The sequence below is a fragment of the Pollicipes pollicipes genome, unplaced genomic scaffold (genome assembly GCF_011947565.3).
Source record: "Pollicipes pollicipes isolate AB1234 unplaced genomic scaffold, Ppol_2.1 Scaffold_4621;HRSCAF=5438_pilon_pilon_pilon, whole genome shotgun sequence".
Classification (NCBI taxonomy): Eukaryota; Metazoa; Arthropoda; class Thecostraca; order Pollicipedomorpha; family Pollicipedidae; genus Pollicipes; species Pollicipes pollicipes.
In genome coordinates this window covers 72,476-84,004 of record NW_023596525.1, presented here as the reverse complement: position 1 = coordinate 84,004, position 11,529 = coordinate 72,476, and the positions used below count along the sequence as shown (strand labels likewise).

Sequence of the window (11,529 nt, the reverse complement as noted above, 5' to 3'; positions counted from 1 at the left end):
CCACCATAGACGAGACAACGCCGTCGCATAGGTCGTTGGCCAGATCGTTGACCTGTAGCCCCGAGGGCACCAGCTTCTCGTTGACCCAGTTTTTGAAGGTGTGCGCCTGGATCTCGATCCAGACATCCTCGTTGCCTTTGATCTGCATGCCGCGCGCCGCGTGGCCCTCGGGACTCCGGGCCACCAGCCCGCTTTGACTGATGTGGAAATCATCATCGTCACTCATGGCACTGGTTGGGCGGGGTGGCCCGCTCGCTCTCACACGCACCCACTCGCGGCACCTCCTCTCGCGCGGCCGTCTCGCTCTGCACTGCACCTGCTACTTTCACTTTCCGCCGGCTCCGCCAGGGGCTCTGCAGTCGCGGCGGCCCGGCCAGGGATGCGCGAAAAACGAGCGAAAAATCCGCGAAGTGATCGCGAAGTGTGTGGGAACGCGGACGCTTGGACGTGCACGCGACCAACTGCGGCTCCGGCGGGCAGGTGACCCGGAACCACCGTACGGCCTGACGGCAGGGCGCCGGCGTCGGCCCAGGTGCGCCGCTGTTGGAGAGTGTACGCCGGCCGAGGCTGAACGCCGCCCTGCGCTGTTATGACATCACGCTATTTGGCCAGGGGTCGGCGGCGGCGTGCCGCCGTCACCATATATAGGCGGCCGGGGCCCCGCCCGTGGCACGGCGGCCCGTCTGGCGGGACCCAGCGGGACCCGGGCCGCGTCTGGACGGCGGGCGGGGCCCAGAGGCCCGCAGCTGGTGACCGGGGGACCGGCGGGCCCACGCCCCGGTGACGCCAAGGACGCTCCCGCCCTCGGCCGGCGCGTGGGCAAACAGGCCACCTGACGTCACTACACGGGGCGGGTCTGGAGCCTCTCGGACTCTATGAATGAAACAAACACTCAGCTTCTGTAAATCAGTGAGCTCCCACTGCGGGCTCGTCTCGGTATACCAAAGAATACACAGATACCAGCATTTAATCTGCATGCGTTCTCAACAGCAAAACAGGTGCCGCGTCATACGTAATCTGGCGGAAGCCATTCGTTTGCCGATAGCTGATGCACAAGCGCGTGCCGGATCAGTTTATGGCGCCACTCGGGAGAGTGACGAGACACTCGCCTCTCAACACTGGGAGCCGACAGCCGCGCGGCGGTGGAAAACAGACTCCGCCTCTGTGAGCCCCAGCAGTGGGGAAACGAAACCAAGCCTGTGCAGAGCCGCATTCGAGACAAAGCCAAAGAGGACGTGTGGCAGTGCGGTCATCATACATAGTGACAATGCCTCGCAAGATCATGTGACATTACGCTCCCTGCTTCCTCTTGCCCCTCCGTTCAAAGGTCCTGACTAAGGAAGATTCTATCGACCAAAATATATTGTCTCCATGCCTTCTATACTCTCCCAGGCACGCACGGGTGCGCGTGACTTCTAGTCTAGCCGAGAGTCGGTGTGGTGCTGCCGATAGTCTCTGAGTTGATGCCTTTGTGGCAGCTGGCGTGGCACTGCTGATAACCTTCGAGTTGAGGTCAACATGGATGTCAGGCTGACGCTGCTGGTGGTCTCCGAGTTGGAGTCACCGTGGGAGTCACCGTGGGAGTCACCGTGGGAGTCATTGTGGGAGTCACCGTGGCGCTGCTGATAGTCTCCGAGTTGGAGCCGCCATGGGAGTCAGCGTGGTGCTGCTGGTAGTCTCCGAGTTGGAGCCGCCATGGGAGTCAGCATGGTGCTGCTGGTAGTCTCCGAGTTGGAGCCGCCATGGGAGTCAGCGTGGTGCTGCTGGTAGTCTCCGAGTTGGAGCCGCCATGGGAGTCACCGTGGCGCTGCTGATAGTCTCCGAGTTGGAGCCGCCATGGGAGTCAGCGTGGTGCTGCTGGTAGTCTCCGAGTTGGAGCCGCCATGGGAGTCAGCATGGTGCTGCTGGTAGTCTCCGAGTCGAAGCCACCATGGGAGTTAGCGTGGCGCTGCTGACGTGGCAAGTCGGAAATCTGAGATCATCTCCTCGCAGTAGCGACCTTTGTCTTCTGGTGCCTCCTCATGCAGTGGCGTGAACGCGGCCACATACATCTTAAAGTGTGCAGAACGCGTATCACCAGGCTGTGTTTCGGTTCGAGCTATGAATCCAAACTTTTTAATCGGATATGTTATTCACACGGATTGGTGTCTAAAAAAGAAACCCCGACGTTGAACGGCACTCTACCTTAAGTCATATGATGTGTATTGCTATTACGTATGTTGTTTAGTGCATCTGGAAGAAACACCACTTTCATAGATAAGACAGTAGTAATAGGCCTATTCGTCGGAGAAAACCAGGAGAATAGAAATCTAGATAAGGTGATACTTCGCTAACATGCCTTTATCGAAACCATAGCAGAAGTGATTATGGGTTGTAATCACTAACTGAGCGTATTGCTGTTGCCTTAGATGGTGTCAGATCCTGTTGGTCCTATTTGGCAGCAAAACCTATGGTGGAAACCACACCAAAGAGGGCACAGTTCATTCTGCGAGCATCAAGACTCACAATCACTCAGCAGAGTCCATACCCTATCAATCCCAAGGGAGGTAGATCATGTCGTCACCAGCAAAAAGAAACGGCAAGTGTAAGCACGACTAAGCAGTGACAAATTTATGAACGGCATGCATTCCACTTAGAAAACAGCTTTCAACATTCTCCAGTCATCTGCGTGCCACCAGAACATGCCCGCGAATACAACGCCGGCGAAGACATGCGGGCTCCTCGTCGCGTCTGCTGTGGCATGCACCAGCGATGCCAGCACTAACGACCCGGGTCGCACCGTCGACGTGCGGAAGTGGCCCGTTCTCCGAGCGCGAGCCAACAACCTCGGTTGCCGCCACAATGGCCGTGTCGCGAGCCGGGGTCCGGCGCCGTTCAGGGCAGCAGAGCGCGGAGAGTGGGGTGATGCGCCGCCGCCCGGTGTCGCCGAGGCCCGCCAGCAGGGGCCCGCAGAGCGAGGAGAGTGGGGTGACGCGGCGCCGTCCGGCGTCGTCGAGACCGCTGCCGTCCAGGGTTCCGACAGAGGGCCATAGAGCGCGGAGAATCCAGGGTCCTACCGGCTCTAATCAGCATCTCTACACAAGTGTCCTGCTTAAGGTCCCACTCGTCTACGAGCAGCTTCGATCCCCCCGCCCCGCCCCGCGTTCCTGTTAACATCCCATTCGTGCGCCGCCTAACACACCGCCTACCGCGGGGTTCTTGTTTTGCGCCCAATTTTGATGCTGTTTATGGACAGCACCTGCTAAGAACCCAATTAATACCTTACGCATGGGTCGTGCTTAGAATCACATTTCTCCTCTGCCTGCATTGCTACGCAAGCTTGAAATCGCACTGAAATCGCAATCGCACCTGCCTTCTGTGTAACGTTTGAGCGTGTTTAGCGACAACCGTCACACCCGTACTCCGTCTAATTCCTGCCCACCTGGAATTTCTCTTACAGTCTTTTAGTGGCGCATGTTGCCCGCCAGCGAAGGAGGATTGATAGTCAAAGCATTGCAGGTGCCGGGCCGGTTCTCCGAGCAGATACGAGGCGGGGGGGGGGGGGGGATACCAAGCGGAATTTTTTCTTCGTCTCTTTTCACAAAAACGCTGTGAGGTTCGTGTTGATTTTTCAGAGGCGCGGGGAAGGGGAACGGCTGCCGCCCAGCCCATGCTCCGTTCATCATACCCCCCCCCCCCCTCCCCCTTCATCCTTCATCTGCGTTCGTGGAGGTCAAGGCCTCTATCGCCATGCCCACAAACCTGCATTGCTACGTTCTTGTGCGAATTACATGCGAGCAAAATTCACATATCTTTAGTGGGGCCGCACAGAGTCAAATCCGCTGGCGGTTTAAGTTCCATTATACGTATGCCTCTTCTCCGGTTAAGTTCTTGGTTGCATGGCAAGCAGTGAACATTGCTTTTACTCTCACACTGGATCTCCGGCATTTGTTACAACACTACATAACTGCTGGGGAATGGGACGACGCAGTTACGTTTATTACCGCGCTGCTGGGCAGCTGTCCGTCGAAACGTCGACAAACAGACTGAAGCTGATATTGAGATTCATCGGCAGATCCGCGAACCATGGTTTACGTTGCACACTGATTGAGCGTTAGGTGTAGCTCGCATACAGTCGCCGACAACAGAGATGCCTTTTTGGTCCGCTTGCTGCCAGTTCTCGACTTGGACGCTCCGATGCAGACCATGACCGTTCGCAACCCGCGCGCTCCCCGCGTGCCCGCAACCACACGGAGCTCATGGTGCACCGCCGCGCCGCCCCGCATGACTGCGGACGGGGCAGGGGACGTGACGTGACTCTGACGTGACGTGACGTGACTCACACAGGTGACGTGACTCTGCTGGACACCGCCAGCTGAGCCGCGCCGTCCGCTGCGCCGCTGGCCACGGCATGTGAGCAGACATGCAGCTGAAAATCGTGGAGAAAGGCCTTACAGCGGTGCGGCGGGGCTGACGGTCAACGGAAGCAAAAAGAAGCTATGCGACAGCGTGTCTCTTCAGGTGTCTGGTGGTTGTTTCAGACCTGAATGGTTTCCTTGTGTCTGTACGCAGCGGTTAAAGTTGCCAACAAGGTGCAGCCTCGCGTTGGCTGCCGCCTTCCTCGCCTGTCTCCACGCTCCGAGGGCCTGTCTCCACGCTTTTACTGATCAATCTCATCACTCTGTGACACGTGTTGTTGATGATCATTGACCACGCAGAGACCGACGACTTACGGGGCGAGACTTAATCTTCATATAAACCTTATACAGCCTGTGGCATTACACCCGTTTAAAGGACTGTCTCCAGTCTTTTTAAGCGAGTGGGGCGCACATCGTCGCGCACCGCCATGTGGGGCGCCAGTGACTGCCGCGGCACTCGGGGGCCATGGCGCAACCAGCAGTCGAGTTAGGTTCCCCACGTGGAAACCGAAAACGCTAGCCACTCGGCCATTACGCCTCCTCAGGGCTCGTGATGGTGTGTTCCTCCTCTTCGTCAATTCCCTTCTCACCTGGGCAGGTTTTCCGAGCCATGGAAACAGCCTATCATAAACCCCAGTCCCAGTTTCAATCCGCTAATCCACGCTATCCATAACACTAACACTCGACATAAAACGAACATCACAGTCCTACGCACAATGGTCGGGCGTGTCGTGCAACGAAAGCCTCGCCACTACTTGTCCAATAACCATCCCCGTTCCCCCCACAGCACGGTTTCCGTTCTCGACACTGAACTGAGACCGCGCTGGCGAGCATAGGCGACCACATCCTTACCGCATGGTCCGCACATTGTGGTCCTACTTGTAACCTCAGAATGTCTAAAAATGCGCTGTGATATGCTTTGATAGATTAACTGTGCCTGTCTCCTCAATACCTCCTTTATGTGGGTGTTGTAGTTTTCCGTAGGTCCTCGGAAGTGACACCCAGCAGACTCGCCATTTGCTTCAGCCTTGTATCTGGTACCGTGTTATGACAAAAACAGCTTCTACTTGGCTTGTTTTTATTATTTTTGCTCCATCCGGATTGTGACTTTGATGCAATCAGAGCTGGTGTCGTGGAGGCTCGAAAAATTATCTTACTTCGGAAGGTTAAGTGGCCGATGTTGTTGATAAGCACATAGCTCCTCGGCAAGGGATGTAGTTTACTATTCCGTTATGAGGAGGGGGAGGGGGGGATGAAGCCCCCCTTCCAGGTTGGGCTTCATCTCCCCCAACTTTGGGAAGAGAGTAGACAAAATCCGGGAGGAACCCGTTTGTTGGCATATTTTGGCGGTAGGCTAGGCTATTTTCACTGCTGCCCTCCCCCTCCCCTCAAGTCATTTTGCAGAACTACGCTACTGACAGGAACCACGCGCTTCGTGCTGCGAACGATGGGACATAATTTAACCCGACGTGAATCCGCTGATGACTCCCAGCACTAATAGCGCCGATTAGTTGACGGGCGAGGTGGTGGAAAGAATGGTCACCGAGTCTGGCACGTGACCCGGACGACCGAATTTGCATTGACCCATGAAAGGAGAGCGCTCATTGCAAGAGTGTACGGCAGTAGGTACTCATTCTGAAGGGCGGAGCCCTCTAAACTTGACACTGAGTAAACTTCAAACCTGCAGCTGACATTCACGCATGCGTTCTCCCAACATGACGCATCATGATATGCAAAATTATAAGAAACACAGTCAGGGAGGGCGATAAATCAAAGGTCGCTTACAGGGAGAAATCCCGAAACTCGACAGGTACGAATGATGTGCAGAAGCAATTTCCGATTCATTCCCTGCTTATCCCTCATTGTCTTCCAAAAAGGTAAATAGCAGAGCAAAACATGAGTTTTCACTCAACCCTCTCGGCCAAGGAAAACCCACTTCCAAGAGTATAGGCAATAATGTAAGGAGGCGGGTATGAGCGCAACATGTGTCAATTGTACACCCGCGCGTCCGTCAACTGAATGCGCTGAAGTGATTGTCTGACATTGGCGATGAACTGCCCTGATGAGATGCAGCGGGCCTAAAAAGCGTGAGTTGATGTGGCGATGGAGTGAGCGAGGCGATGGAGTGCGTGAGGCGATGGAGAGCACTGTGCCTTGCGATGTACTGTGCGCCTACTTCGCGAATTCCGCAAGCATGTGTTGTCTGTGCGTGTTGGAAGGCATAATGCAACTGATCGAGTTTCGAGCCATTCCATTGAGTCTTCGCAACAAAGGCCGATGTGGCTCCACGGATGACGACAAGCAGTCGGCCGCCAGCCGATGACGAGCGAGTGGAGATGGGGGGGGGGGGGGGGGGGGGCACGAACGGGCGTACAAGCTCCAACCAATGCATGCCCTCCGATGAAGCGAGCGGCGCCTCAACGATGCTTCTGAGCGGCTATCTTACTGCCAAAAAAGTACAGTACAGCGAATGATTTTTAGTAACTCCCTGTCGCTTAATATCGATTTACATGTTGTGCCTAATATGTATATATATATATATATATATATATATATATATATATATATATGTATATTTATAATATTGTGTACACATAGTAACTGTCTTTGCCCCATCCTCGTTCTATTTCCGTTTCAAGTGCGCAGCCTGTTCAAAGTGGTAACTTTCAACAACTGTGACAATCACGAAACACAAAACGTTGTGGTCGGCACATGTCTTCAACAGCCAGAGCTTCACTTAGGCCAGGAAGCCCGACAGCCGAGACAACATGGTGTAAAAACCCATGCACTTGTTGCTTAGTACCTACAATGTATTGTCATTTCCACCGAGACAACTTGCGGAAAGGAAAATCCTTTTGGAAGGAAATGTCCCAAAGTTTGTTTACAAGAAAACACAACTTTTCGAAAGTGCGACACAGAAATGTTTCACTTCAGTCTATACACCAACATCAGATACAGTAATACACGTGCTAGGTCACGGACAGGGCCGTTCAGTAGCTGGATGACAGCGTATCACCTACAGGGACAATGCAATTTCTTCCAAATAAACGGTGGGGGGGGGAGGGGGAATCACACTTGGACATTTTTCCAAACAACCTCCATGGGGGCGGTATCAAAATCAGGAAGTTGGAGGGAGTCAGCCCCCGCCCCCCCCCCCCGCCCCCTCCTAATTCCCACACACTGGTTTCCAATCACGGTAGTTTGGATCATCGTCTGAAAAATGTAACGGCTAGTGCTAGCAGTAATATGCAAGCACCTACACCAGAATGATTTACAAACACTTGACATGATTTGACAGACAGTTTACAAACGCAAACACCTGACATGACTGGCATTCAATGAACGTGATGTAATTGATGCTGTTTGTATGGATATTCACAAAAAGTGAACACTATTTATAGATGCTAAGTAAAGGGGCTCACACTGAAATCACGGCACAACATCCCAAGGAAAACATCCACTGCGCTCGGGCGCTGGAGCAGCTAACGTTTCCGGGCGGGTACTAAAAATGACCAAGTCGGCACCGACCGCATAATAAAATATCACATGAAATGCCACCATCTTCAAAGGGATAAAAATATGACTTATCAAACTACCTTGCCTCCTCTTCAGAATCATAAGCGTTTATACTACTTGACGTTCGAATCACGTGGCGGCGCGGGCAGCGAGTCACATCCCACCTGGATCCCGAAAGACTGCAGACTACACAATACCCGACCATTCTGACCAAGCCTGGCGCGAGATGGGCTCGGCGCACAACCCATGCCAAGGGCCACGGCACTGGCGGTCACAGGACAGGGTCCTGTCCCTTCGCCGTGAAACGCGCGCCCTGCATTCAATACACATGCCTCTTTCGTCCCCGCACCTCATGGAAATTTTCCCAGCGCGAGAATCGAGCCCGCGACTCCGTGATAAGCACGGTGCCTCAGGGTACGGTCCGGTCGTCAGTACGTTTGCAGCAGTGTGAGGCCGGCACGGTCCAGTTGTAAATGTAGGAGCTGCGCGTGCGGTGCTCTCGCTCGCACAGCACGCCACGGCTCTCGAGCGTCCGCTGCTTCTCGGCCATTTGCGCGGCGCTCTGCTTGTGCATCACCAGGTAGCGGTTGTCGCAGCCGCGCGACATGTACTCGGTGTCGAAGCGCGGCTCATGGCGGCGCGTTACGTCCAGCGGCGCCAGCCACGCGCCCATCGACACGTCCTCGCTACCGAAGCGGCGAAGCAGCGGCGCGCTGGCCGCCAGGTGCGCCACCAGGTCGCTGGAGATGACGTAGCCGCCGCCGAGTGCGTACGGCAGGTAGGTGTCGCACAGATCCCAGGCGGGCTCCGCCCACTTGCCGGAGCGCTGCGGCCGCGCCCGGCCGTCGAAGAGCCCAGTAGAAGCGGCTGCGCGGCGCCACGCCAGCTCGTCCATCAGCGGGCCGAGTCGCGCGAACGTGTCGTCGTCGCCACTTGAGCGGTACCTGTGCCGCGCGTGGCCGGCCAGCCAGGCGAAGGCGGCCAGCACCTTGTCAGTCAGCCGGCCGTAGGCGTCGGCCACGTCCGGCAGCAGCAGCAAGTCGCCGTGGCGCGCCTGCTCGGCCGCCAGCTGCACGCGCTGGCCGGGCGGCAGGCTCGCGCCGCCCAACACGAACCAGTGGCGCGCCGGCGGGCTGGCCACCGCCGCGCTGGTTCGCAGCCAGGTGGGCGCGCATGGCGGCCCGCCGCTCGGCGTTGTCCGGCGCCGTCAGCACCAGCACCGCCAGCTGCCGGCGAAGGGCGCTCCGTTAGGCGGGGCGCGCGGGGGCAGGGGCGTCAGCTCGATCGCCAGGTCGTCAGCAGGAGGCCCGACTCTTCCACCAAAAGTCGTGCGGCTTAACGAGCTTGAGTCGAACAGCACATTCAACAGTTCAACACAGTACCTGCAAGTGAACTCGACATGATCTGTCCCAGTCACAATGACACTTTACTTTTTAGGTGCCTTGGCTGTACCGTAGCTGTACCCTGGCTGTAAGCTTGCACATGGCATAACTGATGAATTGCTACAAAATATAAAACCCTCCATGTGGCCAAATACGCCGCGCGAACATTTCCATTCTCATGAATCAAATCACCGCAGTCATGCACCTGGAAGTGGCTGCAACGCTGCAATGCACCAACTGCACCTGTTTTCACATACCATATACTCTGGTCCATCGGAGACCTGTCGCTGAGCGGCCGACGAGCGCAGCGCCGCCCGGTCCGGCTCGAGGATGACCACGCTGACGCACACGCCCAGGATGAAGCTGACCACCGCCGTCAGGCAGAAGAGCAGCGCCAGCATGGGCCGCCGCAGACAGGGCCGCAGCAGTGCGGGAGCCATCGGCGGCCGGCGCCGGGCCGTGGCCCCTCACGAACCGCGGCTTACCACCACCTGGTGACGCAACATGGGGCAGTCGCATGTTTGCATAATGTCGTCACGCAGGTAATGTAACCTTCTAGAGCAAAATGATGTCTTGTTTGGTACCCAACATAATTTTTTCAGCCTTCTTAATATCAAAACCCACCAGATGTGCCTGCACAGTTTTGGAAACAAAGGCACAGGCTGCTTGAAACAAGACAGTCGGCCCTCCAAATGACAGAGTATCAGTGAAGTGATATGCAAAATGCATCCTTCTATAGCATCGCATCAGAGATGAGAAGTGCGTGCTTCCGCAGGTTTTTTTCTGTGTTTATTCCAATAATGAGCACAGGTGGCTTTCAGTTCAGAGCACCTGCAAGGTAAAGCTTATTGCGTGTGCCTGGAACGCACCACCCAAGTAGACCATCCAGTTTGATTCATACTTTGCCCCACCCTTTCACTAGACAGGACTGCAGCGGGTGTCATGCGCCGCACGATGCCATGGCGGGGCAGCCCTGGGACTGCTTCAATCCACAATGGCTAGTTGCCTGCTAGCCTTTCCATCTCAGCTGGACCAAACAACATGCAAGCTCTGAGACTCCTACTTGGTACAACTTCAGAATTTCAGCTCAGACTAGCACCAGCATTAAGTGCTAAATGGATGTACACAACCATGGGTGAATGGGTGAAGTCTGACTGCACCCTGTGAACAAGTCAGAAACAAATTTAGGCAACTTTTTATGCCTTTATTTTATCAATCAACACATCACCACTTCTGTGAGTGTAAAAACTTAAATTATACAACCATTCAGGTTCTCTTCCTATGATATCTTTCTGAAGGTTAGAAAATGTGATTGTCTTGAGGTTATTTGAAAGCAATGACTGTTCTTTAGTCAACTAATACACCAGTCTTAAAAGTTTGGGACAGAAAAGCATGAGGTGTCCCATACAACAGACAGCTATTGTCATGTGGTCATTCACAAGGGCTACCTTCAGATTTGTGTCCAGGTTTCAGATGAATAGGTTTAATGCTTTTCCTGTCAGTCATAAGCTGAAATCATGACTAAAATAGCGCATCATGCATTATTGTATCACAAGGCATGAGAGTTGCCCCAGCTACATGATATCATGCCTTGCACCACCAGGGGCATGGTTGTAGCCAAAATTAGGAAATTTTGGGACAAATCATAACCTGTAAGATGCAGGTATATTTTTCCATAGAGACTGGAAGGAAATTAAATACTGTGTTGGCAAAACTGTATGTGTATTGCTTCCTCCAGCCCTCCAGTAGCTACACCAGTGAGCCAACAGGATCAACAAGCAGCACTGGGCAGAACACTGGGCAGAAGACAGTCAGCCATTTGTTCAAAAAATGATTGGCATGAAATTTTGCAGACATAACTTTAATCTATTATCACATTCAAGAGTGCCTAATGTGCAAAAGTACACAACCATATCAAAACTAACAAAAATATCATAAAAAAACATGACAGCTATTTCCGCAGCAGGTTGAAAACATAAATAAGAATGGTGTAGTGCACAGGGCCTGAACATCTGCAGAATATATCTAACCATAGGGGACACACAAAGGGTACATCACCAAATCAGTAGTCTATATAAGCTTAAGTTCAGACAAGATCTATGGCTATCATGTAACACTGGGAACTTCCAGGAACTGTTCCCAACCTAGCCAAGAATATTCAGAGTCTTCCCCACATAATTTGGCACCAATTCATGTTAATGTCAAACATAAACTATCTCACACAAAATAGCACA

General features: G+C 54.1%; 1 protein-coding gene across 1 annotated transcript; it reads right to left on the bottom strand.

Moving 5' to 3' along the window:
* Positions 1-7,185: 7,185 nt before the first annotated feature.
* Positions 7,186-9,397, bottom strand: LOC119097867 (beta-1,3-galactosyltransferase 6). The gene is made up of 2 exons (XM_037220813.1): positions 9,366-9,397; positions 7,186-8,857 (listed from the first exon to the last, which is right to left on the bottom strand). The coding sequence occupies exons 1-2, from the start codon at positions 9,395-9,397 to the stop codon at positions 8,323-8,325; spliced, it is 567 nt and encodes a 188-aa protein (XP_037076708.1). The 3' UTR covers positions 7,186-8,322.
* Between the last annotated feature and the right edge of the window lie 2,132 nt (positions 9,398-11,529).